A 17450-nucleotide genomic window follows, 5' to 3' on the forward strand; every position below is an offset into this window, starting at 1 on the left:
AGGGAAATCACAATTTTGACTATGACTTGTTTGATTTCTATTGGAATTCATTCTAACTTGGTTAGCATAATCAGCATGGGATGACAGCTTAATGGTATGCACATGTTGGTCCTGACTGACCCCTAGGGGCTGATGGGTGGGGCCAAAAAGGGTCATTTAAATTAACTGAAATATTTCAAATGTCAGGTGACCGTTAAGGCCCATGGGCATCTTGTTTACTGAAATCTTAATAGTTTTAATTATCTGGACCTGTAAATACATGTATATACAGATAAAGTTTTCACTTTAATTTTCACTTTAGAAAAGTACTATTGACATCCAATTTGTTTTGTAACCTCATGTTAATAGAAAAGATGCAAGAAATAAAGTTTTATTAAAAAATAAATAAGTAACGTTAACTTGGTAGGAAGTAGAATACAGTATGAATTTGATAACTAATGATGAGATATAACTCCATTCACAGCCAAACACATATGGATATGATGATTGTGAGGGTTGTCGGGACTGTAACTGTGGACTAGCTGCCACCAACCTCCAGTGTAACCTTACCACTGGCCAGTGTTCCTGTCAGCCAGGCGTGACTGGCCTCATGTGTGACGAGTGTATGGATGGATACTTTGACTACACAGCTGCAGGCTGTCAAAGTGAGGACCACTAACACATCTTCAATTTTTGTTTGTTTTACAGATTGTCACGTCAATTTTCATTAGCCCAAAAGAATGTAATTGTCAGTGGTCCATTATGCATAGATTTAAGTATTTAGATTTATCTTAATGAAAAGTACATTTAGTAATTTGTGATGGAAATACATGTAATAAAACCAACAGGGCATAAACTACAGGAAGGTTACCAAAAGTTTGAAGCAAAAAATTGTGCCCCGATTCATTTTTCATTCAAGGTATATATTTTTCTCGATTATATTCTATCATGAAAATAGAACCACTTGAAATGTAGCAACCTATGCAGCATAAATTATTCTGCATTTTTTTTTTTTTTTTCTGAAAGGAATTTTAACTAGGATAATATATTTTGCTCATGATAGTAACCACTAACTGTTCAGTAGTATCTGTTTAAACAGTATGGCTTTAATTAATATATTACCTTTGGCAGAGTGTGACTGTGAAGCGGACGGTGCTATGACCTGTAACCCATTCACTGGGGTATGTCAGTGTCTGGAGGGCGTCACGGGCGACAGATGCGACAGATGTCTGCCACGGTGGATCCTTGTACCCAACGAGGGATGTCGTTGTAAGTTGTCAAGTTCACAAGCAAAGACAACTCTAGATTGTCTAGAATATTACTACTGACTTGGTCATCATATATCATGTAGCAGTGATTTCTATGACTGACATTTGAATCCTGCACTCCTATTTTTTCTGCGAGATTTTTTGAGTACCCAATGTATCTATTAGAATGGGACTTGTCAAATTTTTGGAACTGGTGTTCTGGACTCGCCTAAAAAAATTACTTTGCAGCACTTTGCTAGAAAATAACACAGTATACTGACAATATTCATAACTAGTTTTTGTTGGTTCCTTCCTCCAAAAGTGTTTTGCTCTTCTTCTCCTTCAGATACATTAAATGTCACATGACTTCTATCCAATCACAGCTCTTGTTGTATTTCAGCCTGTGACAACTGTGTACACATTCTGCTGGACGACTTGGAATTCATGGACAGGAACTTGACCAGCCTGACTGGTAACCTGGCAACAGTCTCAGTTGGAGTGACTGCCATGAAACGTCTTCAGGCTATCAATGACTCAATTGCCGTAAATGCAGTATGTGTTAAAAGGGTTCATTCTTTTTAATATAGAAATATTGATTGTGAAAAATGTGACATTTCTTACAGAAATCCTAACTACTGCAGATTACTTTAGGTGTTATATTTAGAACTTTAAATATGACAATCTTGTGAAATATCTAGGAATTGGGAAGGCTGAGTCTTAGTATTGTTCCATTTAGCACTGTTTTTAAGAAAATGTGGCCTTTTTCTCTTTGTCTGTGTAAGACTTTCAAATTTCTATGGGTCATTAAGAATATTTCTGCACCTGTGGTCCATGGCCCCTGTCCTTCCCAACCCCTGAATTTCATTCAGTAGGTCACTTGTATGAACGTAATGTCATTTTGTAATAAAATTGTTAAGTTCTCATACATGAATAATAAGTATGTGTAGAAATAGAAATTGACCATTTTAAAACCTTTTCCATTAGGATAACATAAACGTTTTTTGGATGCTATGTAACAACAAGGGACAAGACCTTGAATATTTTTAAAAAACAAATCTGAGGGAACACCAACTTAATCCAAGAAAAAAAACTTAAGAGAACATTTTTTTCTGAAACAGCTATCAAAATCAGAATTTGTAGTCCTTGCATATCTTTTGAAGATCATTGTTTTGTGATATTTTAAATTTCAGCCCAAAATTGATGCAATGAAGGAGGCTGATGCTGCCTTCACCCTGACTCCATTGAGACAAGCAGTCACTGATATCATTATGAAAGCAGACGACATCGAGGCTAAGGTCAGTATCTGTAAGTCGGACTGTATAAACAGTATCCGTGAGTCGGGCTGTATAAACAGCAGACAACACCGAGGCTAAGGTCAGTATCTGTAAGTCGGACTGTATAAACAGCAGACAACACCGAGGCTAAGGTCAGTATCTGGAAGTCGGACTGTATAAACAGTATCCGTGAATCGGGCTGTATAAACAGTATCCGTGAATCGGGCTGTATAAACAGTATCCGTGAGTCGGGCTGTATAAACAGTATCCGTGAGTCGGGCTGTATAAACAGCAGACGACACCGAGACTAAGGTCAGTATCTGTAAGTCGTACTGTATAAACAGTATCCGTGAGTCGCGCTGTATAAACAGTATCAGTGAGTGGGCTGTATAAACAGCAGACGACACCGAGGCTAAGGTCAGTATCTGTAAGTCGTACTGTATAAACAGTATCCGTGAGTCGCGCTGTATAAACAGTATCCGTGAGTCGGGCTGTATAAACAGCAGACGACACCGAGGCTGAGGTCAGTATCTGTAAGTCGGACTGTATAAACAGCAGACGACACCGAGGCTAAGGTCAGTATCTGGAAGTCGGACTGTATAAACAGTATCCGTAAGTCGCGCTGTATAAACAGTATCAGTGAGTCGGGCTGTATAAACAGTGTCGGTGAGTCGGGCTGTATAAACAGTATCCGTGAGTCGGGCTGTATAAACAGTATCCGTGAGTCGGGCTGTATAAACAGTATCCTTGAGTCAGGCTGTATAAACAGTATCCTTGAGTCGGGCTGTATAAACAGTATCCTTGAGTCGGGCTGTATAAACAGTATCCGTGAGTCGGGCTGTATAAACAGTATCCGTGAGTAATGTTATTTCACATTGTACACCTATTGACTGTTTAGACCCACTGACTGTTTACACCATTATTTTCCAAAATTACTCTTTGTAATATCCTCGATCTCACATGTATTCACATTTTTAATGGACATAAAAAATAATCTTTCAATTATTGCCAAGAATAGCAAGTACTTTCTTTTGAGTTTTGTAAATCCATAGCTGGTCAAGTGGCTCATAATTTCTATGAAAACACAGGTATGCATTGATGAGTTGAGGGTTAAGATTTCTAAAGTTTCATATATTGTGTTGTTTTAATGTTTTTCAGTCGAAGACACAGATGGTGTCTGCTACCCTGGTGAAGGAGGAGTCCCAGCAGTTCCTTACAAATGCCATTGACCTTGAACAGCAGGTTGATTCTGTCAGTGACGATACTAATGGTAAGAAAAATAGAATAGTTCATAATACTGTGTAGATCAGAAACTTGATACAGTCTTCTGATTTAGGTGGATTTTGGGGAGTATTGATAGTGTTACTATTATCAAGTCCTTCACCATGAAGTTTAACTTATCATAACCCTATCACAGAGGTCTCAGTCTAGAGCCAAGAAAGTAACCATGTAAACAGTAATACTATTAAAAGTCTTTGACCTTTATATGACCTTGACATGTGTATAACCTTGACCTTACAGTTGCCGTGAATGAAGTCGAAAATGTACTTGCCACTATCCTGAGAGGGATCCAGGTGACCAACATTGACACATACATAGAGCAGTCAACCGATCTCTTGGATGACATCATGGCGGTCAACATGACTGGGGTGAAGGACCGAGCAGATGCGGCCGTCATGGATATCTTCAGGTGTAAGTACAACAAATTATAATCTTAGAATTTGCCAGATCAGCAAAGTATGCCTGTATGTTGGTGATTTGGATTTGCTAATGTCTGTTAATGTCTAGATGAATTGTGTTTGTGTGTAGTACAAAAAAAAGTGTTAGTAAACCTATGTGGAATGTCATGAGGTCATAATATGTAAAGCAGTAATTTACTGTAACAAAAATAATTAATAAATTGTAATAAAGTGTACAAAAAGTTGTTTTACTGAACTTTAACAATAGTTGCAGCTTTTAAAAATAATTGCAAATTATAACAGGCACCTGTCCAAGTTCCTGTTAAAGAACAGACATTGAAGAATATAAATGGTCTCGCATCTTATGTCTTGGATTCACTTGTCAATATGCATATTAGAACATTTTGGTCACGTTAAATAAAATCTATGATGTTGTTTTCAGTGGACTTGGACAGATACAGGAATGCTTACCGACAGGGTGAGAATGATGCTGAGAGGCTGGCCAATGCTGTTAACGACCTTGCCAACAGTCTGTATAGCCTGCAGGAGCATGGCCAACGTAGTCTTACCAACTCCTCCGATACAATAGCATTGGTGAACAAGATCAGACAGCTAGCTCTCAGTATCATTAATGTAAGTACTTTATGTCATAGTAGAAACACTCAGGACAATTCAGAGGTGCTTTGGGAATGTTTAACATACTGTACATGAAATGTGTGTGTGTGTACCTTCTTTCGTTGTTTGTTGCTTTCATTTTATTTCTTGCATACAAACTTTCGTGGTTACCCCATGCAACAATAATATAATAATAATACATATAAAACAATATTAAAAATATTCGTTGTATTTATATACATGGTTCCATGGCGACCATGAAAACAACAAAGTTTATACACAAAGAATGTTTCATGTCCTAAGTTAGGGTAGTAAGTAAGTAAGTAGATACACCAGGCTGTTTCAGTGGAGTTAGTGGGGACTTCATGAGAGTTCGTAAACGCACCAGGCTGCTTCAGCACGATTAAATTGTAGTTTAAACTCTAGAAATGCCTCAAGGTGACTTCAGGAACATCAGATTGGTACAAAATTAATTAAATGATACTAAAATAACTTTATTTCAAGTGTTATCCATTAAAAGTATGTTAATTTGTGGGTGTCCAGGTTTTTATGTTAAAACTGACTTGGTTTTTTTAACAGCTGCGTTTGAAGGGAGTCGAAGAGTCGAGCAGAGACACCGAGATGATTCTGAAGATGTCACAGAATGAAATTGAAGCAGCACTGCAGGCGTTGCAGACATGCAAGGCTGACACCGTGGTTTGTAAACAACTTTTATTGGTCAGGGTAACCTGTAGCTGGGTTTAACAGCTCAAAGTCCTACAACCTATAGAGTTGTGGCCCCTTTTTTTAAGCGATTCATTCTCAAAAAGAATTTAAAAGAAAAAGATTGCTTTATATGACATTTTCACATCCAAAAGTATATTATGTCAATACCTATCCTGTATTGAATTCTTACTTGTATGACAAGTTAAAAGATTCCGTTTACTTTTAATGATAATTTGTCTATGTGATTTTGTAGACAGTGAATGATCAGTCAGGGCAGCTAGGAAATGGCATCATTCAGCTCAGAAATATTGATGAAGACTTGAGCAGCAACTTAAGTGATTTGGATGAGAAGAAAATGCAAGCAGAGGCACATGCCAATGGTTTGGTTGATCAAGCTAAAATGCTGGAAAGGTATTTTGTCTATTCTAGCTTAAAAAGAAAATCTTCTAACAATTTTGATTTTAAATCTGTCCAACCAATTTTTGAAATTGGTTTACACACACCTGTGTTATTTTACATGTTGATTCACGTGATGAACAAAGATTAATATAAACGTTATCCTCAGATACCTAACCAGTTCCTGTTATCCTCTGTATTAGTCAGTATATGTATAACACCTAACCAGATTTTGACTTCTCCTAACCATGTTTTTTTCAAACAGTTTTGGTAGAATGTCGACAGGTTCCACTGAACAAATATTGAAAATTAACAACAAGTTGATGTGGAATAAATTATAACATGATAAGGAAATAATTTTGTCTGTCTTGTTTTTACAGTGTGTACACAGACACTCGCGATACGGCAGCCCTGGCACTCCGCGCTGCTAATGCCTATGAAGGCATCGTCATGGCAATCAATGATGCATATAATGCCTCGCGTGCCGCAACAGGTGTAGCAACCCGTGCCCTTGGCAAGGTAAGGTGTTAAAAGTGACTGATCCGTGTTCATCTGTATATGTAAGTTAATTGTAAGATGTGCTAATTAATTGCAAGTGATTCTAGATGCTGCTAAATGCCGAGCTATGTCCACTAATTTTCAGGCTGTGCCTTGCTTGTTTGTTTAATTGTCATTGTTGTTGTAATACAAACTTGTAAAACTATATGTATATCAATCAGATTTTAAACTGCTAGCTTTATTGGTACATGTCTGTAATTAAGAATCGAGATAAAAAACGACTTAATTGTGGAATGATTCGATTGTGTAATGCTTATTTATCAAAGGTTGCAGAAACAGGACTGCTTTTGCTTTTAGGCTCATCAGATACTTGAATGTTGAATTACAAGCCAGAGACATCAATTATATAGCTTTATATATAATTGAAATAGGCATGCATATAGCAGGTGTAACAAGTTCTGTACAGAATATAAACTAGGATACCCTCTAAGTGTCCATATTTTTGTACCAGATACCAGACCTCTAACATTTGGTTTGGTTAGGTACAAGCTTGTGTTTGATGCCTGGACGAGTGTCATATTTGATGTAAAAAGCCACGTATGGTTTAAATGCTTCATTAAGTACAAGTGACTTGTATTTAGAGTATACATTTGTATTATTCCTTTCATTATTGTGATTTTCTAGACATGTAGTGAAATTATTAAATATATCAACAGGATTTCTTTAAAATAGAACTTATTTCAGAAGAAATTTGGGGTCGCCATCTTTACTTGAAACAAAACATTGGAGTTAATAATGGTGTGGGCTTCAAGTGTGTTTTAAAGCTGATTACTGTACACATACATTGTAAAGATCAACAATCTGCTGAAAAGACAATATAAAAATCTGCTGTTTGACAAGTAAATCTGAAATAGTATGATCACAGTAGGTTATAACACCGGTATGTAGCTTAATACCTAACAGGGAATTTGGAAAGGTGCTGTTACGGGGTATTTCTTTACTTCCTCACTTTAAGGAATATTTTATCTCGGTGACTAGTTTTAAATCACTTCATTTCCTTAACTGCAACCATGGTTCAAATAAAAACACCATTATATTGAAAATGTTTGTATTTGTGGATGTGAGAGTGGCATCGTCCCAATGTTAGGAGTTATTTATGGATGAGAGTATGGCATCGTTAAGACTAATTGTGGGGTTTTTATTTCAGGTGTTCCTAACTCCCGTAAGGATTTGTATTTATACACATATATGTACCATAGCTACTTACCTAACAATATGGAGGCTTCAGCTCTCCTAGTACTTAACCCAACATGGCTGTCAATGTGACGAGGAATCCGTCGATTCTTGGACTCATTTTCAAATTTAAGAGCTGTTTCCTCCACTCAACATATTACAGTAAAACCTGTCTAAACCAAATTTCGGGATGACCCCTAATTTTATAAAGAATATGCAGGTTTTGAGATCTATTTTGCAATCATCATGATGTATAATACAGGCCTGGTTGATAAAAGCTTCCGGTGTAGTATAAAATGTAAGATATGGCGAATGATTTGTGTCTGATTTACATAGTGAATAAGAAAATCTGATTTATACAGGTTTTCATATTCAACCGAGTTGGTTTAGACAGGTTAGATGATATGTATTCCGTAATTATTCCCTGAACGTATACCTAGAATAGAAATACAATTTGAAGTGAACATCAAAAACCCTTAATTAGAATAGAAAACATGGTAACATGGCTGTCCCCTAATAAGGATTCCCTTAATTCCTTTGTTCCATCTCCAAGTCTTTGTGACCCCGGCTGGTAGAATAGACAGACTAATAAAATCATTCTAAGGAATGAGAGTCATTCAAACTTAACAGCATCAGAAAGATTTGAACTGAAGTTAGAGGTCAGTTCTGTTTTCTGTTTATGGCCCTGAATGGTTTGATGGGCCGCAAAACAATGGATTAAAAACAATGGTAGTATGTATAACAATACAAAAAGTAAACAATCATAACAAAGTAGAAAATGTCAAAGGGTAAGGATGACCATAACAATGTGTTTTACATGGTTAACTGCTGCAAAGTGTGAAAACAAAAAGGATCTTCGACAAAGTTTGAGTAAATCACTGCTTATGATGTTGTGGGTTTGTTACTGTGACATATTAAATATTTTGGAGGATGGGGAATCCCCAGAGTGCTAACATGTCATGAAGATTTTCCAAACAATTTGTTAATACTGGGATAGTGTGCATTACATTCAGTCAGTAAATGCAGCAAAAAAATTATGTTATGTTATAATAGCATTATAATATTGAGTGTTATAATAGTATTAAAATATTGTGTTTGATAATGAAAGCAGTAAACAATTGGACAGTGCTGTATGTATCCGGTAACAACAACGTTCCCATGGATACTATGGCCTCTACCAGTTGAACTACAACAGTTACATAGAGGTACCCTCTGGTTGCTACTGTAACAAAGAGGTACACTCTGGTTGCTACTGTAACATAGAGGTACCCTCTGGTTGCTACTGTAACATAGAGGTACCCTCTGGTTGCTACTGTAACATAGAGGTTCCCTCTGGTTGCTACTGTAACATAGAGGTACCCTCTGGTTGCTGCTGTAACATAGAGGTACCCTCTGATTGCTATAGTAACATAGAGGTACACTCTGGTTGCTACTGTAACATAGAGATACCCTCTGGTTGCTACTGTAACATAGAGGTACCCTCTGGTTGCTACTGTAACATAGAGGTACCCTCTGGTTGCTACTGTAACATAGAGGTTCCCTCTGGTTGCTACTGTAACATAGAGGTACCCTCTGGTTGCTACTGTAACATAGAGGTACCCTCTGATTGCTATAGTAACATAGAGGTACACTCTGGTTGCTACTGTAACATAGAGGTACACTCTGGTTGCTACTGTAACATAGAGGTACCCTCTGGTTGCTATAGTAACTTGGACCCTCTATAGAAGATTTTGGATCCAAGCATTGTAAAGCTCATACCTACTTCACTAACAACTTGCAGCTGTAGTGTATTCTCTTCTTGTCTGGTTCTCTAGAAATCAACTTTCGGACAATTTCTTATTAGACTTCTTTGATGAAATTTCCAATTCTTTTGAAATAAAAATATATTTCGATGGATATTTTTGTGAAATTTGAAACCTGTGAATTGCTGCAAATTCAGACTTGATTTGCAAGAAATAAACCATTGGGAAAAGAATACATCTGCAATGTATTATATAGCATATCGTCTTAGTTCTGTGTATAAACTCTTCAGTATGTATGTTGGAATCGGAAACAAAATTGTGTATTGGTTTTGACTGAAATAGAATGGTACTTTTTATAATGGAAGTGTTTTATTTATAAAACAAACTTTAGCAAGATCTACATGTCTATTGGGCATTTTGTTTGAATACAATACATATAAAACTCTAGAGATATTTACAGTATATTTCTGATTTCCAACATTCAATAGCCAAAATGTCTTTTATAAAAATGTACATAACTAGTATATACAAAAATGTATATATTTATATATATATATATGTAAACATAAATGACACAACAAGGCAATTCCGGTTGAATATCGCTAACGTTTTCAAGCCGTGTATCGGCTATCTTCAGGTGATTACTTTTTAATTCTTAGTAACAACATTATGACGAAATACAATCAATAACATAATATATATATATATATATATGTAAGCTGTATATGATATGCATAGTATTATAATGATTTGTATATATTTGTATTTGCTGATATACAGTATAAAGTGAGGTCTGTTAGTTACTATTAAGGTTGATTTTTGTGTTGTATTCATCATCATTAAAATGTTTTTTTCAATCAAAATGCTCTCTTTTTACAGAATTATTTCCCCTGATTCCAAGCAAGTTATGGCACTAATATTAGAATAATTAATTTTTCTTTGTTTTCATGGTAAATACTCAAATGTGATTGGTCGAAAAATTCTTTTCATTCTTCTATGAAAGAAATTCCGAGAATGGCGCGAAAAATGTGACGTCACAATACGACAATTGACGTTGCGTATTGACTTGAGAAAAAGAATCCCATTTAAAACCAGTAAAATTGTACATAAAACATGTTTTAAATTAGAAAATTATTTTCAAAAATTGATTATAAGCGTTGATGTCAATTTTTTTTAGTTTCATCAGGGTATGAAACAAATTTTGTTTGCAAACTTCTGTAAGAATCCGCTAGCGGATTCATAGTTTGCAAACAAAATTTGTTTCATACCCGATGAAACTAAAAAAAAAAATGACATCAATACTTAAATAAACAGTACTTTCAGTCGTTCATTACATTATTTAACAAAAAATAATGCATCCTTGTGTTTTGCATCAACTTCAAAATTCATTTTTGTCTTGATTTTATTTTGCTCCCGTTTAATTCAGGCTCTTCCTAGAGGTGAAAATGTCTCACATTTTGTAGAATATGGATTTGTGTTACTATTAAAAACTTTTTAAAGCGATGGAGTAGGCTTAAACTTGAGCATGGCCAAATCACAGGTTAATGTAACACTAGGGGGTTGGTTTAACCGTGAACATTGGCTTATCACAGGTGAAATTTATTTAACAAGGGTTGAGGCTTTAACCAAATTATTGGCTTTTCACAGGTAAAATATATATATAACTAACAATGGGATGGGCTTAATAAAGAGCATATGTATATCAGAGATAATTAGCAACATTAAAACTGATGTGAGTGAGATTGTACTAATGCTGGTAAAGGTACACATCTTACAGATGTAGTTTCTTACTCAACACCTTAAATAACAAAAGATCAATACATGTATTTATATATTTCCTGGTCTTTTTTTATTTCAACTGATAGAATTTCATTTTAAAATAAGGATACCAATTATGAGATAAGATGTAGAAACATTGATAGGAAAGGAACTAAAAAAAAATTTACAGCATAAGATGAAGTTGCTGATGATCAGTATAATTGTGTAAAATATTTACCATATTTTATGAAACTTCATTTTCTAGCTCAGCCATTCTACATGGAATGATAAAATGTATTTATTGAATTGTCCTGACTGTTGCAGTCGTTTGGAGTAGGGGAATATTGCGGATTCCAGAAGAGATCAAAGTGCGGAATTACTTGCTGCTGTAAAGAAACTCCGTGAAACTGATATGGGTAGGTAGGATTTTGATGGTTGAGTAAAACTGATATGGGTAGGTAGGGATATTGATGGTTCAGTAAAACTGACTTGGGTTGGTAGGATTTGGATGGTTCAGTAAAACTGACATGGGTAGGTAGGATTTGGATGGTTCAGTAAAACTTACATGGGTTGGTAGGATTTTGATGGTTCAGTAAAACTGACATGTGTAGGTAGGATTTTGATGGTTCAGTAAAACTGACATGGGTAGGTAGGATTTGGATGGTTCAGTAAAACTTACATGGGTTGGTTGGATTTGGATGGTTCAGTAAAACTGACATGGGTTGGTTGGATTTGGATGGTTCAGTAAAACTGACATGGGTTGGTAGGATTTTGATGGTTCAGTAAAACTGACATGGGTAGGTGGGATATTGATGGCTCAGTAAAACTGACAGGGGTATGTAGGATTTGGATGGTTCAGTAAAACTGACATGGGTAGGTGGGATATTGATGGCTCAGTAAAACTGACAGGGGTATGTAGGATTTGGATGGTTCAGTAAAACTGACATGGGTAGGTAGGATTTTGATGGCTCAGTAAAACTGACATGGGTAGGTAGGATTTGGATGGTTCAGTAAAACTTACATGGGTTGGGTTGTATGTGGCTGGTTCAGTAAACTGACATGGGTTTGTCTGGTTGGATTTTGGATGGTTCAGTAAAACTACATGGGGGTTGGTTGATTTGGATGTTTCATTAAAACTTACATGGGTAGGTAGATTGGATGGTTTCAGTAAAACTTAACATGGGTTGTTGATTTGGATGGTTCATTAAAACGGACATGGGTAGGTAGGGATTTTTGATATGGTTCGGTGGAACTGAACAAAAAACTGTACAGTAGTATAAATTTTGATGATCAGTAATAATGGTAAAATTTGGATGTTTAGAAACTTCATTTTTGGATTGATGTTACATGGAAATGACATGGTATGTTATTGATGTTCTCTGACATGTTGGTAGTTTGATGTTAGGAATTAGGTGGCAATGGATTCAGAAAATTACAGAGGGTGGGAATTATTGCTGACTGTAAGGAATCAGTAAAACTGACATGGGTAGGTAGGATTTGGATGGTTCAGTAAAACTTACATGGGTTGGTTGGATTTGGATGGTTCAGTAAAACTGACATGGGTTGGTTGGATTTGGATGGTTCAGTAAAACTGACATGGGTTGGTTGGATTTGGATGGTTCAGTAAAACTGACATGGGTAGGTAGGATTTGGATGGTTCAGTAAAACTTACATGGGTTGGTTGGATTTGGATGGTTCAGTAAAACTGACATGGGTTGGTTGGATTTGGATGGTTCAGTAAAACTGACATGGGTAGGTAGGATTTTGATGGTTCAGTAAAACTGACATGGGTAGGTAGGATTTTAATGATTCAGTAAAACTGACATGGGTAGGTGGGATATTGATGGCTCAGTAAAACTTACATGGGTAGGTAGGATATTGATGGTTCAGTAAAACTGACATGGGTAGGTAGGATTTTGATGGTTCAGTAAAACTGACATGGGTAGGTGGGATATTGATGGTTCAGTAAAACTGACATGGGTAGGTAGGATTTTGATGGTTCAGTAAAACTGACATGGGTAGGTAGGATTTGATGGTTCAGTAAAACTGACATGGGTTGGTTGGATTTGGATGGTTCAGTTAAACTGACATGGGTAGGTTGGATTTTGATGGTTCAGTAAAACTGACATGGGTAGGTAGGATTTGATGGTTCAGTAAAACTGACATGGGTAGGTGGGATTTTGATGGTTCAGTAAAACTGACATGGGTAGGTGGGATATTGATGGTTCAGTAAAACTGACATGGGTAGGTAGGATTTTGATGGTTCAGTAAAACTGACATGGGTAGGTAGGATTTTGATGGTTCAGTAAAACTGACATGGGTAGGTAGGATTTTGATGGTTCAGTAAAACTGACATGGGTAGGTAGGATTTTGATGGTTCAGTAAAACTGACATGGGTTGGTTGGATTTTGATGGTTCAGTAAAACTGACATGGGTTGGTTGGATTTGATGGTTCAGTAAATCTGACATGGGTTGGTTGGATTTTGATGGTTCAGTAAAACTGACATGGGTAGGTTGGATTTGGATGGTTCAGTTAATCTGACATGGGTTGGTTGGATTTTGATGGTTCAGTTAATCTGACATGGGTAGGTTGGATTTTGATGGTTCAGTTAATCTGACATGGGTTGGTTGGATTTTGATGGTTCAGTAAAACTTACATGGGTAGGTAGGATTTTGATGGTTCAGTAAAACTGACATGGGTTGGTTGGATTTGATGGTTCAGTTAATCTGACATGGGTAGGTAGGATTTGGATGGTTCAGTAAAACTGACATGGGTTGGTTGGATTTTGATGGTTCAGTTAATCTGACATGGGTAGGTAGGATTTTGATGGTTCAGTAAAACTTACATGGGTAGGTTGGATTTTGATGGTTCAGTAAAACTGACATGGGTAGGTAGGATTTTGATGGTTCAGTAAAACTGACATGGGTAGGTAGGATTTTGATGGTTCAGTAAAACTGACATGGGTAGGTAGGATTTTGATGGTTCAGTAAAACTGACATGTGTAGGTAGGATTTTGATGGTTCAGTAAAACTGACATGGGTAGGTAGGATTTTGATGGTTCAGTAAAACTGACATGGGTAGGTAGGATTTTGATGGCTCAGTAAAACTGACATGGGTAGGTGGGATGTTGATGGTTCAGTAAAACTGACAGGGGTAGATAGGATTTTGATGGTTCAGTAAAACTGACATGGGTAGGTAGGATTTTGATGGTTCAGTAAAACTGACATGGGTAGGTAGGATTTTGATGGTTCAGTAAAACTTACATGGGTAGGTAGGATTTTGATGGTTCAGTAAAACTTACATGGGTTGGTAGGATTTTAATGATTCAGTAAAACTGACATGGGTAGGTAGGATTTTAATGATTCAGTAAAACTGACATGGGTAGGTAGGATTTTGATGGTTCAGTAAAACTGACATAGGTAGGTAGGATTTTGATGGTTCAGTAAAACTGACATGGGTAGGTAGGATTTTGATGGTTCAGTAAAACTTACATGGGTAGGTAGGATTTTGATGGTTCAGTAAAACTTACATGGGTAGGTTGGATTTTGATGGTTCAGTAAAACTGACATGGGTTGGTTGTATTTTGATGGTTCAGTTAATCTGACATGGGTTGGTTGTATTTTGATGGTTCAGTAAAACTTACATGGGTAGGTTGGATTTTGATGGTTCAGTTAATCTGACATGGGTTGGTTGGATTTTGATGGTTCAGTTAATCTGACATGGGTTGGTTAGATTTTGATGGTTCAGTAAAACTGACATGGGTAGGTGGGATATTGATGGTTCAGTAAAACTTACATGGGTTGGTTGGATTTTGATGGTTCAGTTAATCTGACATGGGTTGGTTGGATTTTGATGGTTCAGTTAATCTGACATGGGTTGGTTGGATAACAAGAAGTAACTACAATGGCTGCAACTTTTAAAAGAAACCAAAGAAAATAGACATAAGTTGTTCGTGATGGAATAAAAAGTGAAAAATTGAATTCAAAGGACAGTTTGACATCTGGTAGGAGGGTCAGTATATCATTTGGCTAGGTCGGTTAACTGCCTGCTATAAGGTCATTAGATAACTGTCCACACAGGTCTGTTGATTGGGAAAGGGGATTTCTAACTTTCTTACTGGTTATAGGATCAGGTGATGTTTGGACAGTTATGAAGAGATAATCAGTATAAGATTTGTTTTTTTTTTGTGTTCAGACTTACAGGAGAGACTGGAGGATGCAACTTTCAACACAGACAAAGTGGAGAATTCAAACGAGGAGGTCAAGAACAGGCTTTACAACGTCAACTTTCAACTGGCCTCCCTCGGAACCGGTAGGTGACTGAAAACATTTCAGCTAACATTTACTGTTTGTTAAGAATGTACCTAGAGTTATAGTTTAGGATGTACCTGGAGTTTTTGTTTATAATGTACCTAGAGATAGAATGTACAAAGAGTTTGTCAAAAAGAAATAGCCTAAACGATACATTTATGACTAATCATTAGACTTCATTGAGGACAGATTTCAAGAATTGGTGCCATTTGAAATAAGCACAGGTATTGATAACACGTTGAATGGTACACAAAAATTGATTACATTTGACACATTTAAAAAGTACCCAGAATTCCATTGAAATTGTATCCTATTATTGTGGGCATAAGTTTATGTAAAAAAAATTAACCCAATGGAACAGAAAAACAAAACCCAAGGGCACAGCTTAGGAAATAAGATTGTCAGGTTCAGAAAAACAGAAAAACAAAACACAGGGGGGAAAAAGGGCACAGTCTAGGAAATAAGATTGTCAGGTATATAGAGGTGATATTACCTACATGGAAATGATGGTTTTATTGTGTGGCAGGTGATGTTGGCCAGAGGGCTAGAGATGCTGCTATGACAGCTGAAGAAGCCAGCCAAATGACCACATACGCTGGGAACAAGGTCAATGGCATCATCAGAAAGTTACCCTCAAACAAAGCAAAGGTTGAGAAACTCTTCAATGATTTCACCAAGACAACGAAGAACACCCAGTATGCAGATAAGCAAAGTATGTCTTCCTTTACTACTGGTATTCAGATTAAGGGGTCAAAGTTCAACTTAATATAAAGTAGATTGTTGGAAGTCGAGGTGAAATGGTGGGATTCCTTTTGAATTATGAAGCACTCTTTGCAGTCACATGAAATTATGCCAAAACTAAAATGTCTACCATATTTAAGACAAAAACTCCACGATAAGTAATAAGCCCTCCTATATCTGTTGCTGTTCAGTCCTTGTCCTGTAATGAGTAACCCCCCACCCCCCAGGCTTTTTCAGTCTGAGGCTGCATATTGCAGAATAAATAGCATAGGTTCTTTCATGGTAACCCTGAGCAAGCTTCTGAATAAATGACTACTGGAGTGTATTTTGATATGTACTACAGCCCAAGATGTGAAAGAGAAAGTACCGCAGATCACAGAACTGATTGAGCTGGTGGGAACGCAGTCAAGAAACGTGCGAAGTCTTAGAGACAGTGTGATGGGCAACATCACTAGCCTCCGTGAGAAGATCATACTGGCGCGCGATGAGGCCAATAGGGTGAGATAACTCTCTCTTGGAATATATAGGCTGATAGTACCCACACTGACATGCATGCTACAATTCTATGCTTCAACTATAAACTGTCATATTCAAATCTTAAATAATTACCTTGCCATTGTATCAGAGGCAGATTGGGTTTATACATATTTTGGTTGTCTGTCTTGTTGTTTATATGTGTATCGATATTCATTCTGATATTTTCAACTGGAAAACAAAAATCAACAAAAAAAATCACATCCTTTTCCATCACATAAAGCTGTGTAACTATCATTTGTTTCCATGAATATTAACAGGGTTATTGCCCTTGATTTTCAAAAGTAAATTCTGAACTACTCCAGGTGTTTAACCCGGATTTCATCAATAACATAGGCATCTGTACACATGTATCGTCAAACACTCTCTAAATAGTTACAGCCCTTACAGTAATTATTAACTGTTATTCTGCAGATAGTTTTGTCTTGGCTTTTCTACTGAAAATACACAACTAACTATGTGTTGTTCTATTTTCAGATCCGTGTTGGCATGGAGTTCCTCGGAAATACAACTGTTGCCTTGAGAAACCCACCAGATGTTGACCTGGCTGGGTCGTACAGCCGCTTGACGACTTACATTCGTACTGAACAGAGTGATGCACTGCTGGCCTACATTGGGGCAGAATTCATCCCAGATAGACCAACTCCAGTAAGTATTTTATCAAACATTCTTCATTCAAATCACAGCAATTTGTTTTAAAGATTTCATCCAACTTCATATGACAAATTTTAATATCTG

At 36.7% G+C, this 17450-nt stretch overlaps 1 protein-coding gene across 1 annotated transcript in view; it reads left to right on the plus strand.

The window, feature by feature from the left end:
- The window catches only part of LOC117326421 (laminin-like protein epi-1), a 71461-nt gene that overhangs the window by 39920 nt on the left and 14091 nt on the right, over window positions 1-17450 (plus strand). The window contains exons 42-57 of the mRNA XM_033883170.1: window positions 464-644; window positions 1111-1248; window positions 1627-1778; window positions 2417-2521; window positions 3659-3770; window positions 4022-4192; window positions 4622-4812; window positions 5374-5490; window positions 5753-5910; window positions 6276-6414; window positions 7601-7615; window positions 11451-11514; window positions 15322-15438; window positions 15964-16149; window positions 16522-16676; window positions 17190-17360. Of these exons, the coding sequence (XP_033739061.1) occupies window positions 464-644; window positions 1111-1248; window positions 1627-1778; window positions 2417-2521; window positions 3659-3770; window positions 4022-4192; window positions 4622-4812; window positions 5374-5490; window positions 5753-5910; window positions 6276-6414; window positions 7601-7615; window positions 11451-11514; window positions 15322-15438; window positions 15964-16149; window positions 16522-16676; window positions 17190-17360 (2172 nt within the window). The remainder of the gene's footprint in view (window positions 1-463; window positions 645-1110; window positions 1249-1626; window positions 1779-2416; window positions 2522-3658; window positions 3771-4021; window positions 4193-4621; window positions 4813-5373; window positions 5491-5752; window positions 5911-6275; window positions 6415-7600; window positions 7616-11450; window positions 11515-15321; window positions 15439-15963; window positions 16150-16521; window positions 16677-17189; window positions 17361-17450) is intronic.

Source organism: Pecten maximus, chromosome 4 (genome assembly GCF_902652985.1).
Source record: "Pecten maximus chromosome 4, xPecMax1.1, whole genome shotgun sequence".
Taxonomy (NCBI): Eukaryota; Metazoa; Mollusca; class Bivalvia; order Pectinida; family Pectinidae; genus Pecten; species Pecten maximus.